Source organism: Nycticebus coucang, chromosome 4 (genome assembly GCF_027406575.1).
Source record: "Nycticebus coucang isolate mNycCou1 chromosome 4, mNycCou1.pri, whole genome shotgun sequence".
NCBI lineage: Eukaryota > Metazoa > Chordata > Mammalia > Primates > Lorisidae > Nycticebus > Nycticebus coucang.
Window position 1 is genome coordinate 129498708 of NC_069783.1, and position 20284 is coordinate 129518991.

At 54.8% G+C, this 20284-nt stretch overlaps 1 protein-coding gene across 5 annotated transcripts in view; it reads right to left on the minus strand.

Moving 5' to 3' along the window:
- Positions 1 to 3954: 3954 nt before the first annotated feature.
- TANGO2 (transport and golgi organization 2 homolog) overlaps positions 3955 to 20284 on the minus strand; it is a 40437-nt gene continuing 24107 nt past the window's right edge. For all 5 annotated transcript variants that reach the window (XM_053587807.1, XM_053587810.1, XM_053587811.1 and 2 more), the window contains 6 exons: positions 14724 to 14843; positions 13922 to 14036; positions 11240 to 11310; positions 6870 to 7023; positions 5708 to 5812; positions 3955 to 4889 (listed from right to left, as the gene is read on the minus strand). In XM_053587807.1, coding sequence (XP_053443782.1) covers positions 4769 to 4889; positions 5708 to 5812; positions 6870 to 7023; positions 11240 to 11310; positions 13922 to 14036; positions 14724 to 14843 — 686 coding nt within the window. In that variant the 3' untranslated portion in view covers positions 3955 to 4768. The remainder of the gene's footprint in view (positions 4890 to 5707; positions 5813 to 6869; positions 7024 to 11239; positions 11311 to 13921; positions 14037 to 14723; positions 14844 to 20284) is intronic.

Genomic DNA, 20284 nt, shown 5'->3' on the forward strand with positions numbered 1-20284 from the left:
ACAGCTACTTGGGAGTCTGAGGCAAGAGAATCGCTTAAGTCCAAGAGTTTGAGGTTGCTATGAGCTGTGATGCCATAGCACTCTACCGAGGGCAACATAGTAAAACTCTGCCTCAAAAAAAAAAAAAAAAAGGAGGGGGGACTGGATGGAAGACATTAGAATTCCTTGCTCTATTTTCTTTTAATCTTTTAGCAAATTGAAGTCATTTCAAAATGAAAAAGGTTAAAGTATGGAGGTGTTTTGGGTGACATACTAGAGGCCTGTGCAGGCCGTTCACTCACTGGACTCTCTCAGCATGGGGCATCTCACAGTGGGCAACACCCCCAAAGGCAGTCTGGATCCTGGACTCAGGTGGGATAGCTAGCTTCTCTGTGGCTGGGCCAGGCAGAGCCCACGAGAACTTGGCATGCACCCAACCAGCTGTAGTGCCTCCTACCTGTGGGTGGTTGGTGAGTGGAGGCTTCTACCAGCCTCAGTGAGACTTGAGACTCCAGATCTGGCTATGTGACAGACAAAGGCGCTCACTGTAGGACCTGAGCTGGCTCTGGCTCTCACTGTGGGAGGACCTTTTCCACCCGAGCTCAGCTCACCCATGAGCCAGCACTTTCTCCTGGCAGATGACACCAAGACATGGTTCTGGGGAGTCTGTGGGCAGGCTGGGCATCCAGACCCACCAGAATGAGGCCTGAGGCCATGTGCATTCCCCGCTGGCCATGCTTGCCTCCACAGCGGTCAGCCCCACCTCCAGCCTCCACATCTACACAGCACAGCACAGCACACAACTCAGGCCAAACCAAAGACAGCTTATATGGGAAGGGGCATCTGAAAAGGGGAATCAAGGGACAGACGCACCTGGTGATAAACATAGCAGATGGGCCAGATGGTGCTGGGTCCAGGCCTTCCTGGGTGGCATGACCAAAGGTCTTCCTGAAGGCACTGGATTCCAAGGGGCCCCGGGACCCTGTGATGCCCAAAGCCTTGCTAAGGGACTGGCTTGAGTGGGGACTTGGGAAGTGCCAGCACTGTCGATTTAGGTGCACATTTTTACCAGGCACTGTCGTGGGCAAAAGAGGAAAGGTCCCCATCTTCCTGCAGCTCCGTTCTGGCAAAGACACACAAGAAACAATCCATCAGATGCACTAACTGCCATTGAGAAGAACAGAGCAGGGAGGAGCTGGAAGATGTCAAATTTTTTTTTTTTTTTGTAGAGACAGAGTCTCACTTTACCGCCCTCGGTAGAGTGCAGTGGCGTCACACGGCTCACAGCAACCTCCAGCTCTTGGGCTTACATGATTCTCTTGCCTCAGCCTCTCGAGCAGCTGGGACTATAAGCGCCCGCCACAACGCCCGGCTATTTTTTTGTTGCAGTTTGGCCGGGGCTGGGTTTGAACCCACCACCCTCAGTATATGGGGCCAGCACCCTACTCACTGAGCCACAGGCGCTGCCCCAAATTTTTTATTTTTTTAAGAGATAGAGTTTCACTTTGTCGCTCTCGGTAGGGTGCTGTGGCATCACAGCTCACAGCAACAGCTCTAGCTCTTGGGCTTAGGTGATTCTCTTGCCTCAGCCTCCTGAGTAGTTGGGATGACAGGTGCCCGCCACACGCCTGGCTATTTTTTGTTGCAGTTTGGCCAGGGCCAGGTTTGAAACCCTTGGTATATGGGGCCAGCGCCCTACTCACTGAGCCACAGGCGCAGCCCTTTGTGTGTGTGTGTGAAACTGGGTTGCTCCCTATCACCCAGGCTGGAGTATCGTAGTGGGATTCTAACTCACTGTAGCCTTGCACTCCTGAGCTAGAACAGTGCTCCCACCTCAGCCTCCTGAGTAGCTAGGATTATAGGCACATACCATTATGCCTGTCTGATTTAAAATGTTTTTTGTAGAAATAGGGTCTCACTGTGTTGTCCACGCTGGTCTCAAGTTCCTGGTCTCATGCGATCCTCCCACTTCAACCTCCCAAAGTGTTGGAATTACAAGGTGAGCAACCATGCCCAGCCTGCAACTTTAAATGGGTTGCCTCCCTGAGATTTTAAGAAAGACCTGTGAGAGGGCCGGGCCCAGTGGCTCACACCTATAATCCTAACACTCTGAGAGGCTGAGGCAGGTGAATTACTTGAGGTCAGGAGTTTAAGACCAGCCTGAGCAAGAGCAAGACACCGTCTCTACTAAAAAGAGAAAGCTAGCTGGGTGTGGTGGTGGGCACCTGTAGTCTCAGCTAGTTGAGAGGCTGAGGCTGGAGGATCGCTTGAACCCAAGAGTTTGAGGTTGCTGTGAGCTACGACGCTACAGCAATCTACCCCAGGCATCAGAGTGGGACTCTGTCTCAAAAACAAAAGAGAAAGATCTGCAAGAAGTGAGGAAGACTGCATTCAAGTTCTTCAGTGGAGGGGCCGATGAGCACAATGCCCTGGGGCAGGAGCTGAGCAGAGTGTCTGGCTGGGAGCAGGGGGTGAATCTGGAGCAGTGCCAGGCAATGTGGTCACGCCAGCATGGGAGGACCCTGGTCCTGCAGGGAAGACACTCCTGGGGGTGCCACCTTGTCCTGTCCTGGCTGGGAACTGAGGGGTCATATGGTGTCCCATGCCAATAAGGTAAACATCACAATTGTATTCATCAGTTAGAGCTACTATAACAAAGCACCAAAACAGACCAGTTTGAACAGACATCTACTGTCTCATTCTGGAGGCTGGAAGTCCGAGATCAGGTGAATCGGGTGGAGTAGCTGCCCCCAGAAGGCTGAGGAGAGGCTCGGACTCAAGCCTCCCTCAGCCTCTGGTGGCCCTTCTGCTTGTGGCGGCAGAACTCCAGTCTCCACACACTCTCTCACTTTGCATGTCTGTCCTTGTGTTCAAATCTTCCTCTTTGTATAAGGACACCTGTCATGTTGGATTGGAGGATTAGAGCCCCCTCAAACACTGCATTCTATCTTGGTCATCTCTGGAAAGAACGTATCTCCAAGCAGTCACATTCTGACTTACTGGGGTCAGGATACCAACATATCATTTTTGGTAGACACATCTCAACTCATAACAACAGTCTGCATCTTAGGCTGCCCCTTCCTTGGGCTGCCCCTCCCAGGCTATTAGGGAGCCCAAGGCAGGCAGGAGAGAAGTCATCCATGACAAGGACTTGGAAAGCTTTCCCTGGACAGGTCTGGTGTCCAGAGCAGAGGCAAACATCAGGGGAGGCTCTTCCTGAGGGGCAGTGTGCCTGACGAGGGTGATAGAAGTGCTGGCACCGAGTGCTAGTACAGGACGTGGGGTGGGTACTGAGGTAGGAGAAGACCTTGTTGGCTGGGGTAGCACCCTGAGCTGGAAGCCTGTTGTCCTGACTTGGCCAAACACATGTGGGATTTGGAACCTCAGTTTTTCACTAGGCCTAGAGGTATGGGCTGGGTCACCACTGGGAACCCATGGAGGGCACCAGGCCCCAGCAGGGTGTTCAGGGCAGGAGTGGGGAGGAACAGGGAGGCCCCTGCTTCTCCCCAAGCTGACCTGGCACATGCCACACCCAGGCTTGGAAGCTATGGTGCAGGTCCACTCCTACTCTGCACTCTCATTGATCCAAGAAGGCCAAATTGGTGGGAGCTGCAAAGACAGGGGAAAGCCTGGAGTTTAGCACTGGATATTGGGTTTTTTATGTGCAGCCATACCTGAGAACCCATGCTCCAGGGTGCTGGACACATGAGGGGCTGAGATAGATTAGCCACAGACTTGCCCTGCTGCCTTTCCCTCCATCCCTGGGATGTCATGGTCAACCTGGGGACCAGAATCCCATGGCCACCTGGTAAACACCAGCACCTACTGTGTCCCAGGTGCGTGGCTCTGTCACAGCAAGGAGGAAATACAAAGAGACTTGTGCAGGTGTCTGGGCCTTCACAGCTGTTCCTGGAGGACACAGGGTAGCTCCTGCCAACAACTGGCACACAGGGACAGGCCTCAGGACACACACACTCACCACAGACTGAGTTTTATTATCAACAGCTCAAATTCAAGTATAGACTCCCACAAAGTCTGGCTTGCCAAGGAGGAGGAAGAGGGCAGGAGCTGGCTGTGCCGCTTGCTAAGGTGGGCGGCCAGAACCCACAGCCCCAGCTGGGCAAGCAGGGGCCTGAGAGCCCCCCACATACACACAGACCACCCGGCACATATAGGACTGGCCAAACACACGAGACCCCAGCACACGGAAGGGCACCAAATCCACCACCAAAAGTCAGTTTTTCCGGGCTCTCTTTGTGCCTGTGTCCAAATGTGGCTGGTGTCCTCTGCAGGAGCAGGTCTGGTGGTTGGGACTGAAGCAAATCCATGCCCAGTCCCCCCAGAGAGGGGCAGCTTCTACATAAAAGCCTACTTCTGTCATTTGACCTAGCCAACAGTGCATGACGGGGAAAGACACACAGGTGTGTGTGTGTGAGCCTTTGCAACTGTGAGTGCGTGCACATGAGTGTTTGGCAGACCTGTGCACGTGCCTGTGAAGCATGTATGCGTGTGTCTTACTTGTGTGCAGGGGAGGCCCAGGCGTATTCATGTGCTCACGGCACTCTTGGTCCTGCCCCCGACCTGTGTCAGGCTCCACTGCCCCCCACTGGCATAAGGGTGGACGCTGAGCTAGGCACAGGGAACAAGACAGGGGTAACACACAAATCAGAAGTCCCCAATCCTTGCAGACACCGGCCAAGTCCCAGGCAGTGCAGTGTGGCTGGGGAGGGTTCCCCTCCAAGGTGGCCTGACGCTCCCCTGAGCCGGCTGGCTGCGCCCAGAGGTTGGGCTAGCTCTGCAGAGTGAACTCGTGGGTGCTGGTCTCCCAGCGGGACGGGTCCTTGTCCAGCATGTTGCGCTCGGTGAAGGTCACATGGCCATCCATGTCCACAAGGATGATGGTGTTGGTTCTGAAAGGGCACAGGGCCCACGGTCACCCATTGTCCCTCAGCCCCTACACTGCCTGTCAGAGCCACAGCTGGGGCCGGATGGAGGTGAGAAGGGGCAGCCCCACACCTGTGCCAGAGAACAGGGGCAAAAGCCCTGGCCTTGGGGATGTGGGGGACATGGGGGACACCTGGGCACCCACACACGGGAAGTCCGGGCACTTCAAGTCTGAAACACTCCAGCCTGCCCAGTTCATCCCTGCAGTGTGAGCCCAGCCCTGCCACTTTCACATGGCATCCTTTGGGCTGACCATGTGCTTCCCCACCCAGGGTGGGCACACACTGAGGGTCCCCTGTGGGGCTAGACCCCGTGGCCACACCAGCCAGGGAGCAGACCTGGCACCTGCTACCCCATGCACATGAGTTAACGTCAGCAAATGTGACAGTCATGAAAACAAGCCTATAACAAAAAAAGAAGCCTGTGACAGAGGTTGAGTTGGAGGGAGACAACACCCCACAGCACTAAAGAGGAGTAAGGAGGACGCCCACCCCAGTGGCAGCACGTGGGTCTGAAGCCACAGGGCAGCGCCTGTCGGCCTGTCACCCCTCGGCCAGCACAGAGGTCAGCCTACAGGGCCCCCAGGAGCCTGACAGTTAACCCTGGAGTCTGCTGGCCACTGTAGCCTGTCTAGACAGGGTTCTGAAATCCACTCAGCCAGAAGGAGCCTGGCCCCGGCTAGCTATGGAGCTTGGAGATGCTTAGTTTCTTGGCTAGTCCAGCCCTTCAACCTAGGAGGTGGTATGCAGGATGGGAAGGTGCCACGTGGGCAGCCCCATCATACCTGGTGCCATAGCCTGGGCAGCGCACACACACGGCTGAGTACTTGCTCAGGAAGGGCCGCACGTACTCCTGGCCCTGGTCCTCAATTGCTGGGTCTGGCAGCTGTCTGCAAGGACAGGGGAGGGGTGGCAGTCAGTCTCAGCTGTCTATCAGGGTGGCCCAGCCTTTTATCCTGACTGGCTTTGGAGAGTGGCTGGGAGGAACCACATGGATTATTTCAGCTACACTGTGCTCATGGCTGCAAATCTCCATCCACCCTTCCACCTCCGACTCCCTCACTGAGGGAGGCCCCTGCAGCACAGTGCTCTCCCCAACTGCCCAGGGAGGTAGCCTACAGGGACCTGTCCACTACAGCCGTGTGACTTGCCAGGCACTCACCACCAGGGCTACAGCTGCCCACAAGAGCAGACAGGGCCAATCACAGGCCTTCCCAGGACAGCACACGGACTAAGGGCCACATGGAAGCCCCGGGAAGGGCTCCCTAGAGGGGGTGGCGATAGTGAGGCTGAAGGCTGGGACCACAGTTCAGAGGTCCAGAGCATGGGGGCTCCTCTGAGGGTGCAGGCTGGATAGGGTAGGAGTAGACACAGGGTCACCCAGGCTGGATGTGGCCTGGTCTTGGAGGGGAGGGAGGAACATGGCAGCTACCTTCCTGGGTGGGAGTAAGACTGTGTTGGCAGGCACTGGGACCCCCAGCTGGGGTAGCCAAGACCCTGGTGTCCAGGGTCCAAAGGGTGCCACCCAGAGGCCAGCTGAGGGGCCTGGGGGCCTAAGGGTAAAGGAGCAGTGGGGTTCCTCTAGCCAGCATCTTCTAGGTGGTAAGTCCCTGCCTCCTGCTCAGCCCACGGTCTCTGGGGAACCCAAGACATGCTGACCCCTGGCTGCTCGCTTCTATGGTTTGTCCCTTCCTCCCAGATTGGCAGTGTCTGGAATCTTCCAGAATTTCCTACTAGCAGAGGGGAGCACTGGACTGCTCTGGACCTCCCAGCACCGGGCCTCCCGGGGCCCAGGCCCAGGCCTTGCCATCTGCCAACTGGAAACCTCAACTGCACAGAGGGGCAGGCAGGAGGCAGAGGACAGTGTGTCTTCCAGGCTCCCCTGTAGCCTAGGACCTAGCCTGGGCACTTTCAGAGCCTCCTTCCTCTCGGCCCCAGGAAACTCACGCCTCTTCATTGCTGAGCACGTCCAGGAGCTGGGCGACCAGGGCGTCCTTGGGCAGTGCCTGGCACCGCTCCACGGCCTCCTGGAAGAGCCGCTTCCCAAAGCACAGCTTTCTCCAGGGCGTCTCCAGCAGTGCGTTGCTCAGCCCGTAGGTCCCTGTAGGGAGGGGTCAGCCTGGCCATGCAGAGGCCCTGCTGTGCCATTCCAGAGTAGACCCCTACCTGCCCAGCACAGGGTGAGGTGGCAGGTACAGCCATGGGTAGCACAGGCAGATGAGACTGAGGCCAGGCCACCCCCATGCTCCAGCACCATCTCTGCACCCATTCCAGACCCATGTGTGTGGTGAGGGGTGTAGAACTCAGCACAGGGGACAGACCCACAGGAGACTCCAGGACACAGGGGCCAAGTGGCCTAGGTGGATGGATAAATAAGGAACAAGCAAGTTGAAATCCAAAGGTGGTGAAGAGAGCAGTGGAGAGGGAGCTGCCTCCAATGTCACCTGTCCCTAAGTCAGGGGCAGGGGCCATCTGAGCAGGTCAAGGGTGGAAGAGTCAGCAGCCGACAGCCAGGAGGGCACCCACCACAATGAGTGCTGATTCGTGTCAGCACATGGGGGCAGTCCCACCCAGAGGGCACAGCCAAGGCCTTAGCAGAGAATGACCCACTTCTGCACACCAGCTGGGACGCCAGCTGGGGGAGCTGACAGGGACTTGGTACAAGGACTCTGGGCTGAGGTTTCTCAGAACAAGTTCCCAGAATGGCGACAGGGGTGTCACCAAAAGGAAAAGGCTTTCCGGTCACAACAGTGAGGTGGAACAGCCCCTCAGAACCTCTCCTCCAGAGGGCAGGTTTGCTCAGAGCAGTGGAGTCTATGATGCGCCAGGGATGCCAAGACGCCACCCTCTGCCCCACCAGACTTCCAGGCGAAGGTCTCGGCCAGGTCTGACACTGCTCCAGGTGCTTCCCAGGGAAGGGCCCCCTCAGCCAAATCACCAGCCACAGGTGTCACCAGCAGGGACATGGAAAGGCCATCCAACCAGGTTCACATGGGCAAAGAACGCAGCTACCTCACACCATACACATGAGTTAATTCAAGCAGGACCAGAGACGTACGCAAAAGAGCTATAGCCGTGAAACTCAGGAGAAAACACAGGCTGAAATGCATGACCTTAGATTAGGCAATGGCTTCTTAGATAAGAGACCAAAGGCCAAAAGCATAAGCAACAAAAGAAAGAAAAAAGGGTCTTCATCAAAATTTAAAGCTTCAAAATATTATTCCAGGAAGAAAGTAAAAAAGAAAAGGTACAGAAGGGAAGGCAATCTTTGCAAATCATGTATTTGATAAGAGACCGTAGCTAGAATGTATAAGGAACTCCTACAACTCAAAAAGACAACCAATTTGAATAAATGTGTCCCTGAAGAAGGTATACAAATGGCCAAAAGGCAGGTCGAAGGTACCCAACAGCATTAGGGTCAGAGAAATGCAAATCGAAACCTCAGGGAGACACCATTTCACACCCACTGGGATGCAGCAAGCACTGCTGAGGATTCAGAGAAATGGCAACTCTAGTGCTGCTGGCGGGGATGTAAAATGGTGTGACTGCTTTGGAAAACAGTTTGGAAGTTCCAGAAAGTTAAACAGAGTTCTGATATGATCTAGAGACTCCACCCCCAGGTGTGTAAGCAAGAGAAATGAAAACGTGACTTGTCCTGCAGGTTTCCGGCGGCCTTGTTCGTAATAGTCAAAAGGTGGAAACAAACCACGTGCTCCTCAACTGACGAATGGACACAGAGCCAGGAAAACACGTCCCCGCAAACAGACTCACAGCTGCATTATTCGCAAGCCAAAAGGGGGAAACTCAAGTGTCCCTCAGTGGAAGAAAGCAGAAACAAAATGTCATATATCCGTACGATGTTATTCAGCCAAAAAAGAAACAGCACTGATCCAGGTTCTGTAGGCTAGACCCTGAGAACAGTAGGCTACAGGGAAGAAGTCAGTCCCCCAAACCACATGGTATACAACTCCATCCATATGGAATGTCCGATAGCGAATCCTGAGACAGAAAGCCAATCAAACGTTGCCAGGGGCGGAGAGGGCCCAGGCAGGGCAGAGACTGCTGATGAGCCCTGGAATTAGGTGACAGTGATGGCTGCACAACTTTGTGAATGAACTGAAATCCACTGACGGATACACTATATATAAATGGGTGAGCCTTGCTGTGTGAGTCATATCTCATAAAGCTGTTACAAAAAAGAAAAAAGTGACACTGATCAGCGGGGGAAGGCTGAGGGGTGAGACAAGGAAGTGGATGGAGAGGATTTCCCAGGACAGAACTCAGCAGAAATCACGGGGGTGGTCAGAGCTACACCCCCAGGGCTTCTGAGCCAACGTTCAGACTGGGGGGAGCCTCTGTCTCCTTCTGCGCCACTTAGTTTCCGATTCACGGCTCAGAGCAGTCCAGCTACGTGCAAATCATGAGCCCACTTCCATGAGCACAAACCCGTCCTGCCTCACACCTGACCCGCAACACTCACCAACACAGACAACACCAGGAACCAGCCAGGGCCGTGCCCCCGCCTCCCAGACCTGCAATGCTCACCAACACAGATGACACCAGGAATGGCCAGGGCCGTGTCCCCACCTCCTGGACCCGCAAATGGACCCGCAACACTCACCAACACATACAACACCAGGAACCAGCCAGGGCTGTGCCCCCACCTCCCAGACCCACAACGCTCACCAACACAGACACCAGGAACCAGCCAGGGCAGACCCACAACGCTCACCAACACAGATGACACCAGGAATGGCCAGGGCTGTGCCCCTGCCTCCTGGACCCGCAAATAGACCCGCAACACTCACCAACACAGACAACACCAGGAACCAGCTAGGGCCATGCCCCCACCTCCCGGACCCACAACGTTCACCAACACAGATGACACCAGGAATGGACAGGGCCGTGCCCCCGCCTCCCGGACCCACAACGCTCACCAACACAGACGACACCAGGAATGGCCAGGGCCGTGCCCCTGCCTCCTGGACCTACAATGCTCACCAACACAGATAACACCAGGAATGGACAGGGCCGTGCCCCCGCTCCTGCTCACGTTTGTATCTGTGCCTTGTCACCTGCCTCTTGGCAGCATGGCTGGGGCTGCTTTGGGCCCCCTCATCTCTGTCCAAGATCGAGAGGGGAGGGCTAGGGGCCCAGAGGCTGGCTGGCAGGATGAGGCCACGTGTAGGAGAGGGCTCCAGCAGCGTGTGCAAGGCAGGGGTGGGACATGCTGAGAGACACTTTCAGGCAGATGGCTCTTCTGAGGATCTCAACTGGCCCAGGGGAACCTTGCACGGATGATCCCAGCATCAGGCTTGAGCTGCCAGACCTACCTGTGGCCAACACGCCACTGTGCAGACAGGGGAAGTTGGGAGCCAGCACCAATGTAGGCCAGGCAGGGACCATGGGACTCAAGACAAGCCTGGCAGCTTCACCATCCCCTGAGAGACAGGTGGGCTGTGGGCCCCTGAGGGTGCTGGAGTGCAGGGGCCAGTGCAGACGTCCGAGCACATGGTCCCTAAATGCCAGCCGTGAGGTGTGGCTGCAGGTGGTGACTGGCAGGGACAGGGGCCCCAGCCGTGGCTTGGGCGTCGTACACCCAGACTGCCCTGCTGGACAGTGTTGTGCGTGTTTCCCGAGGGTGCTGCTTTGTCCTGGAACAAGACGCAGACCACCCTCCCCCTGAAGTGGTTCACAGAGGGAAGCAACGTGATACCCTCTGTACACTTGGGCAGAGGAGGCTCCTAGGACTTTGTGGCACCCGAGGGAGGGGACAGAAGGGCGCATCAGCAGAAGGCTCAGGCCAGGCAGCAGGGCAGTGCCGGGGTCAGGGCAGCGGAGCTCCCAGCTGCGGAGTGTGGATGGGAGGTGGGGAGGGATGCAGATGGAGAAGCAGGACAGGGCCTGGGCCCAGGAAATGTGTGTGTGGGGGGCCAGACCCTGGTGTGCACGTGAGAACCTGCAGAGTCCCTGAAGAGCCCCAGATGGTATGGCCTTAAGGCTGAGAAGGACAGGCAGGGCCCAGCACCGGGTGGCACAGAAGGTAGGGTAGAGATGGGGCCGCAGGTAGGGCTTGGGGAGCCAGCAGAGCAGCAGGGCTAAGTGGGAAGCAGAGCAGGGCATGCCTCACACAGCAGGAGCGGCGTGGTGAGGATGGCAGGGTGCACCACGGGCCCATACAGACCAGAGGTGCACAGACAGCCACCGGGGCAGTCCCAGCAGAGTGCTACAAAGGGGCCGGGCCTCTTGCAAAGCACAGGGTGTCCCCTGAACAGGAGCACACCCCCACCCCCGTTAGTCTGCCAACACAGGCTCACCTGGTGCCAGGACAACGGGCTCAGGATCCCCCCGGTTTCCATAGTAGCAAATGACATCTCCCCTTGTCGTGCTGTGGATAAGAGGAGAGACAGTCAGACAGGAGCCACAAGGCATCCAGCCCATGGCACTGGGCATCCAGCCCACGGCACTGCCTAGCAACCCCACAGCCCTGTCCCTGGAGCCCTAGTGGACAACCAGCACAGTCCACTGTGGCCAGGCCAGGGGCTACAGAGGGGCCTGAGAAGCAGTCATGGAGATCCCCCCAGCTGTTGTCCAGCATCAGGCACACTCCTGGCTCACCCTGGGGACCACCAGCCCTGGAGGCACAGCGTCTAAAGACCTCCTGCCTCACTGAAGGCCTCATGGCTCTGGTATGCAGGAGTGGCCTGTGGTGACAACTGCAGGGCTGAGCCCCACCCCCACTTGCCCCTCTGACAGATCCACCACAGGCCATGGGGGTCATTTCCAAGGCCTCTCAACAGGAGGTCCTCGGGTGATAGAGGCTTCAGAATGAAGAACCAAAAGTCTTGCTTTCTTCCTCTCATGTCCTAATCATGGACTTTTAAATAGTTACAATGCTCCCCAGCTGAAAACTTTCTTTTTTTTTTTTTTTTTTTTGAGACAGTCTCACTATGTCGCCCCCAGTAGAGCGCGTTGCTGTGGCGGCACAGCTCACAGCAACCTCAGACTCCTGGGCTTAAGTGATTCTCTTGACTCAGAGCCTCCCAAGTAGTTGGGATTATAGGCCTCCCCCACAACGCCTGGCTATTTTTTTGTTGTAGTTGTCACTGTTGTTTTTAGCAGGCTGGGGCCAGGTTCGGACCCTCCAGCCCCAGTGTATGTGGTGGAAGCCCTACCCGCTGAGTTATGGGTGCTGAGCCTGAAAAAAATTTTTTTGTTTTTTGCAGTTTTTGGCCGAGGCTGGGTTTGAACCTGCCACCTCCGGCATATGGGGCCATCGCCCTACTCCGTTGAGCCATAGGCGCCGCCCCTGAAAATGTTCTTGTTCCTCAGTGCCACCATAAATCTTCTAGAACTTGGAATGCCTTTTGTGCAAACTAAAGAGGGACTCTTTGTGGCCTTCCTGGGCTGGATGTTGGACATGGAGCCCTGTGCCTTCAGAATAAATGGACCCAGGGAAAAGGCCATCATGGGTGCCTGAAGCCTGCCTTCCTCCTGCAGTGCTGCCCACCAGTCAGCCCCACCCCACACCCCAGCAGCTTCTAGAACAGCGGTTCTCAACCTGTGGGTCACAACCCCTTTTTAACAATGAAAATACATTGCAGCAGTGGCAGCACCTGTGGCTCAAAGGGGTAGGGCGCCAGCCCCATATGCTGGAGGTGACGGTTCAAACCCAGCCCTGGCCAAAAACTGCAAAAAAAAAAAAGAAAAGAAAGAAAGAAAATACATTGCAGCATTAGGAAGGTTGAGAACCACTGTTCTAGAACATCCAATCTTCATTAGCATTCTACCCACCATGCACAGCCTTTGGCAACTTTCTTAAGACATCTGACTAATGAGTTCAGAGATTTTGTTTGGAGGCAAAGTCTCTTTTGAACATTTTGTGTAAGGATCTGCAGAATTGGGTGCCCACAATGGGGCCCCAGTGCCGCCTCAGGCCAGGCAGAGGGCACGTGTGACCCAAGATGAGCCTTTCTCCCTTCCAGGCCTGGGCATCCTCACTGGCACCCACCAGCAGAGCTGCTCACCGGCCTCTCACACTCACACCCTTCAGCCTCTGCCCTTCTGCTCCCTGGATACTGCCTACCCTCTCTGGCTGGGAACAGGAGAGCAGACCCCACCCTGCAGTTTCTGGCAGTCAGGAAAGCTGCTGAGGCTCTGAAGACCATAAGCTCTCCCTGACTGCAAGCATCACCTGGCCCATGCAGGTGCTCTGAGAATGGCACCCTCAGTGCCAGCTGTGACAGGCTGCTGAGCCCTGGTCTGGTCTCCTGTGGGAAGGGGCAGGCCCAGATGGAACCACTGAGACCCAAGCACAGTTTGGGGACCACAGAGAGCACAGACTTTGCCCCCACAGGTATGGAGACATGAGCGGGGAGGAGGCTCCAGGCAGCAGTGCCCAACACCAGCACCCACCCTGGGGACACTGTAACTCATGCAGCCCCATCTTGAGGGCAGCTGCCATGTGCAACAGATGCTTGAGGAACAGTGGGCCGGGAGCTCAACGGCCAGGACAGAGGCCATGGAGCTGCCTTGTAGAAGGGGCAGTCTCAGGACTGGCATCTAGACACAGGCTGGCCACACTGTGCTGACAGCTGGGGACCCAGGAGGAGGGAGGGCGGGGGCAGGCGCTCACTTCGCTTTAGGTGAAGCACACAGAACCTCTGCAGCTCTGGGGCGTATAACACCCCCAGCTTTCCTGGCCAGGACTCCCCACCATGGGGCGGGGACACTCAGTAAGGGCCATTCCACCCACAGACTCAGGCTCCCTGGCGGCAGGGACCCAGAGCTCCCACATGGTCACAGGAAGCCCCCATGCTCCACTCCCAAGTCCCTGAGTTGGTGTGTCTGCCACACGCGGGGTCCACAGGACGCTGGCCAAGCCACTGGGAGTGACATTCCTGGAGAGGCTTCTCTGGCATCCACAGCTCGCCCCAAGTGGAAGTGCCTTTCCAATGAGCCTGAGGGCAAGGCCGCCACTCCCCGCCCAGCAGACACACCTGAGGTCGGCTGCTATGAGGTTGAAGCCGTTGTACAGGTGGCCCTCCATAGAGACCTTCTTCAGGTAGGACAAGCTGTCCATGTCAGTGGTCAGAAAATGGGTCACGAGTTCTCCTGTGGGCAGGGGACAGAGGCCCATGGCTGAGCCGGGAGGAGGGCTCCAGGGAGCCAGTGCTGGCAGGGGCAGTGCTGGAGGGAGGAGCCCCTCTCCTTGACAAGACCTCCCTGTGGGAGCACCCAGGTAGGGTCCAGCCAGAGCCCTGCAACCAGACCCCATGTACAGTCAGCCACACACCTGCTCCACCCAGCTGCCTCATGATTTGGCCCTAAGAGCTCTGTTTATTTCGGTTTTGAAAAAATTTCCCCCATCCTGACTCCATACAGAAATCCAGCACCAAGGGAAACAGAACCTTCAGTGGGGACTCTCCCCTTGGGGAAAGCTCCTGAGCTCCAGACATCCCACAGACAAGGGAAAACCGTGGCTGCGCCAGCACTGCATGGGCCAGGCTGAGGGCAGCTCTCCAGTGATGCCGCAGGGCATCTCCGTGGTCCGTCCCTCCTCCTGTATCTGCCACTGAACCCACAGACCACCTGTGACAGTGGCTCTCTCTAGACAGCCCTGCCACAGGGGCTTAGCCTGCCCCCCAACTGCCCCTTGGCCCTGCCCCTGCCTCAAGGTACCCTAGCATACCATAGGGCCCACTGCCTTAGCTTGGCCCTGCCCTCTGCCTGTACCTTGGTCTCACCCCTGCTGCGACCCCCACCCCTGCCCTCGGCCCCTCCCAACCCCACTCACCATACCTCGGCCCCGCGCCTCACGGTCCAGCCGTGGCTGCAGGTAGTTGGTGAGTGCTGCCAGCTTCCCCCGCGTGCTGATGCCCAGCCACGTGCCTCCTTCCTTCCCCTCCTCCATGTCGAGGCCTACAGTGGAGGACAGTGTCACCATCAGCAGCATCCCCCATTCTGTTCCTCCATCCCGTTCCCATCCAGTTCCAGAGAGATGCACGCACCGCTCAGCTCCTTCCTAAGGCTCTGCCCTACACCTCTGAAGATGCCCATCCCCATGCAGACCTCAGGCCCTGAAACCCAGCAGGCCACACGTGGAGAACAGAACACAGCCTTGCACTTGGACTCCCCCAGGCTCCCACCGCAAGTCCTAGAGCGGGTACAAAGATACTAGCTGTTCTCCCCACCCTTGCCACAGGCCCCACCCCTAGCAGGGCCACAGGACCCTGGGATGGTATCACAGGAGGAGCTGGGTATGTGCCCAGGCCATGTACCACCCACTTCATCTGTGGGGTCAGGGCCAGGTTAGTGATAACCGCCAGGCCAGCCACAGGCTTGAGCTGTGACAGGCTGCTGAAAAAACCCCTGAAGCCGTAGGACGGGCCTTTCTAGACTAGCAAATAGGTCACTCTCATGGAAAGATTGGAGCAAAAAAGTCTTAAGTCTTTAAAATATTATTATTATTATTTTGAGACAGAGTCTCACTTTCTTGCCCTTGGTAGAATGCTGTGGCGTCACAGCTCACAGCAACCTCTATCTCTTGTGCTTAAGCAATTCTCTTGCCTCAGCCTCCCAAGTAGCTGGGACTACAGGTGCCCACCACAACACCCGGCTATTTTTTTGTTGTAGTTATTTAGCTGGCCCAGGCTGGGTTTGAACTCTCCACCCTTGATGTATATGGCTGGTGCTGTAACCACTGTGCTATGAGTGCTGAGCCTATGAGTGCTGAGCCTAAAATGTCTTTTTTTTCTTTTTTTTTTTTTTTTTTGTAGAGACAGAGTCTCACTGTACCGCCCTCGGGTAGAGTGCCGTGGCGACACACAGCTCACAGCAACCTCTAACTCTTGGGCTTACGCGATTCTCTTGCCTCAGCCTCCCGAGCAACTGGGACTACAGGCGCCCGCCACAACACCCGGCTATTTTTTTGTTGCAGTTTGGCCGGGGCTGGGCTTGAACCTGCAACCCTCAGCATATGGGGCCGGCGCCTTACCAACTGAGCCACAGGCGCCGCCCTTTTTTTCTTTTTTTTGAGACAGAGTCTCACTATGTCACCCTCGGTAGAGTTTTGTGGCGTCACAGCTCACAGCAACCTCAAACTCTTGGGCTTAAGCTATTCTCTTGCCTCAGCCTCCCAAGTAGCTGGGACTACAGGCGCCCGCCACAATGACCAGCTATTTTTTGGTTGTATCCTGTTTCCCCAAAAATAAGACAGTGTCTTATTTTAAGGTGTGCTCCCAAAGATGCGCTAGGTCTTATTTTTAGGGGACGTCTTATCTTTCCTGTAAGTAGGTCTTATTTTTGGAGGATGTCTTATTTTCAGAGAAAAGGGTAGTTGTCGTTGTTTGGCAGGCCTGGCTGGATTCCAACCCTTCAGCCTTGGTATATGTGGCTGGTGCCCTAGCTGCTGAGGTACAGGCACTGAGCCAAAAAACTGTCTTTATTTACAGATAGCAGGGTGATATGTGAAGAAAATCTAAAAGGAATACCAAAAACAGTCCATTAAAACTAGTAATAAAATGCTAGCAGGGGGCTGTGGCTCACACCTGTAATCCCAGTACTTTGGGAGCTGAGCCTGGAGAATCACTTGAAGCCAGGAGTTTGAGATTAGCCTAGGCAATATAGCAAAACCCTGTCTCTACAAAAAGCAAAAATATTAAAAATTAGCTGGGCACAGTGGCTCATGCCCATAGTCCTAGCTACTTGGGAGGTTGAGGCAAGAGAATTGCTTCAGCCCACAAGTTTAAGACTGCAGTGAGCTATGATCATACCACTGTATTCCAGCCTAGGTGCTGGAGCAAGACCTTATTTCTATATTAAAAAAAAACAAACAAAAAAAAACTAAATGATAGCAAGACTGGAAAATAAAATTTTAAATGTTATTTTCAAACAGCATTAAAAAATACTCAGTAAAGGCTCAGCGCCCATAACTCAGTGAGTAGGGCGCTGGCCACATGCACTGAAGCTGGTGCGTTCCAGCTCGGCCCAGGGCCTGCCAAACAATGACAACTACGACAAAAAAATAACTGGGCACTGTGGCAGGCCTATAGCCAGCTACTTGGGAGACTGAGGCAAGAGAATCACTTAAACCCACGAGTTTGAGGTTGCTGTGAGCTGTGATGCTACAGCACTCTAATGAGGGTGACATAGTGAGACTCTGTCTCAAAAAAAAAATATAGTAAGATAAAAACAAAACATTTAGGAAAACATTTAACCAAAAATGGTTGACACCTAGGGACAAAAACCACAGGGCACCACTGAGAGTGTCAGGTTGAGCTGACCTGATTTAAGGAGAGGTATACAAATCTACTGACCAGAAGACTCAACATTGCTAAGGTGATGATACTTCTCCCCAAGTCACCCAAGGATTCAACACCATCCCTATCAAAATCCCAGCAGGCTTTTTGGTTTATAGAGGGTAACAGACTGACTCTCTAAAAGTACATGCATTTGTAAAGGAGCCAGAATGGCCAAAAACAGTCTTGAAAAAGAACAGAGCTGGAAGACTCACACAGCCTGATTTCCAGACTTACTAAAAAGCAGCAGTGATTGGCCAGGTGTGGTGGGTTGTGCCTGTGATCCCAGCACCCTTGGAGACCGAGGTGGGATGATCGTCTGTGCTCAGAAATTGGAGACCAGCCTGAGCAAAGCAAGAACCTGTCTCTACTAAAAATTAGATGGGTGTGGTGGTAGGTGCCTGTAGTCAGTCCCAGCTACTTGGGAGGCTGAGGCAGGAGGATCGCTTGAGTTTAGGAGTTTGAGGTTGGTGTGAGCTCGGTTGAGGCCATGGCACTCATTTGAGTGACAAAGTAAGATTCTCAAAAAACAAACAAACAAACAAAAAAAAAAACCAGGCATCAATAACCAAGCCAGTGTGGCACTGGCTGATATCAAGACAGACATACAGATCAATGGGGCACAAGTGAGTCCAGATAGACCCATGTGCATGCATTAGATCCACCAGTCCTTTCAAAAGATGGCAAGTTGCCTTAATAACACAGCAGGCACAAGGACACTCACTTAATAAACAATGCTGGAACAACCAGGGAGATGGGGGTGGGGGCTGAATATCAACCTCTGTCTCACATCATGTGTAAGAATTAATTCCAGGGCGGCGCCTGTGGCTCAGTCGGTAAGGCGCCGGCCCCATATACCGAGGGTGATGGGTTCAAACCCAGCCCTGGCCAAACTGCAACCAAAAAATAGCTGGGCGTTGTGGCGGGCGCCTGTAGTCCTAGCTACTCGGGAGGCTGAGGCAAGAGAATAGCTTAAGCCCAGGAGTTGGAGGTTGCTGTGAGCTGTGTGAGGCCACGGTACTCTACCGAGGGCCATAAAGTAAGACTCTGTCTCTACAAAAAAAAAAAGAATTAATTCCAGATAACTCAGAGACCAAGACATAAAATCCAAAAGCAGGCTTCTAGAAGCAGAGGGAAATATCACTGGGACCTTAATGTTGGCAAAGGCAACCATAAAAGAATAAACTACGCTTTGTTAAAATAAAACATTCTGCTCACCAAAAGATAGATGATCACTGAAGAAATGAGTAGGCGATACATTATCTACCAGAGAACCCATATCCAGAGTGTATAAAGAACTCTTACAAATCAATAGTTTTTAAAAATTGAGTGAAACTTCCAGGTCTGAACAAGCAACAGGAACCAGATTTGCCTTTCCACTTGAAAACAAACAAAAAATTAAAATACACGAAACGACGGGTATTAAGATGAAGGATCTGAGAGGCAGGAAACAAGGAGGAGCCTCCCGGACCCAACACAAATCCCCTGAGCTGAAGAGAGGGCCTGACAGGGTGCGTCCCTCATGAGTGGCTTGGCGCCTTCTCACTGTTCATTCTCCAGAGCCACGTGCCTCTGGCGGCGTGGCCTCTGCACATGCACCATGAGCAGAAGCAGCCCGAGGCCCTCACCCCAGACACAGCTGATGCATCCACTAGGAACCACAGAACCCTAAGCCAAATAAACCTCTTCTCTTTAACAGCCTCACATAGTCCCTTCTAGCAACACAGACAGGCTGAGATGATGGCACAGGGAGGGGCGAGCTGCACAGGGATCCCAGAGATCTGATGAGCATGTGTGTGAGGAAACGGCCCAAGGCCAGGGGCAGAGCCGCCAGCACCCAGACAGAGCGGGGAATGCTGCCTGTGTCCAGACGCCAGCCTGGAAGACCTCGGGATCCAGGCAGCACTGGCAGAAGTGCCGGAAACAGAAACTCACCTAGGGGTGGGCCAACCTCTATGAACTAATACACGGAGGCACAGGGAAAAAGAGGGACAGGGATAAAAGAGACAGTAGGAGGCAGAAAAATATTTTTGGCAAATGACATTGTCGCACACACACATACGCAATACTTGAAGAATAGCCAAATTTTTACAAATTTGATGGTCTGCAATTTCTTTTCTTTTTTTTTTTTTTTGTAGAGACGGAGTCACACTTTATGGCCCTCGGTAGAGTGCCGTGGCGTCACACGGCTCACAGCAACCTCCAACTCCAGGGCCCAGGCGATTCTCCTGCCTCAGCCTCCCGAGTAGCTGGGACCACAGGCACCCGCCACAATGCCCGGCTATTTTTTTGTTGCAGTTTGGCCAGGGCCGGGTTTGAACCCGCCACCCTCGGTATATGGGTCCGGCGCCTTACCGACTGAGCCACAGGCACCGCCCTTGATGGTCTGCATTTCTAACAAGTTCTCCAGGAATGCTGATGTTACTGGCCCAAGTACCACACTTGGAGAACTACTTACCAGCCTAAATTTGGACACACAGTGTGGTAATGCCAGGCAGCGAGGGTGCAGACTATCAGCATGGCCGCTCTGCTACTTGGAGGGAGCCAGTGTGCACTGGTGTGCCAGCTGCCACCAGACCACACAAGGGTGAACAATTCCTTGAGGCTAGAGCTCCCCAGCTGGGTCAGCTGGGGTAGCAGCCCCAGATGCCAAGGAGAGATGGGCAGCCACTGTGGTCGAGGGGCCAGGATAGGGTAACCTTCTGTTTGAGCCCCCAAGTCCTCATCTACTGGGGCATCAGCCCCTGCCCCTTGCTGGGCCTCCTATACCTGCATACCACTGTCCACCAAGCCTGGGATGGCTTGGAAGTTTCCTGGCTGTGCCCACAGGCCTTCCACAGCCCCCTCTTCTGGTAGAGCCGTGCACAGCCACACCCATAGCCTCATGCTGCATAGACATCTAGGTGCCTCCAGGGTCTCCCACACAGGTTCCAATGTGGCCAAGACACAGCCCAGAGCCCTAGACTTCTCACCCCTTGTACACAGCTGTCCTGGATCTCACCAGCTGCCATGCCTTCAGTCCCTTCTGCCTAGGATCATGCCCTGCCTCAGTCTCCTGACTCT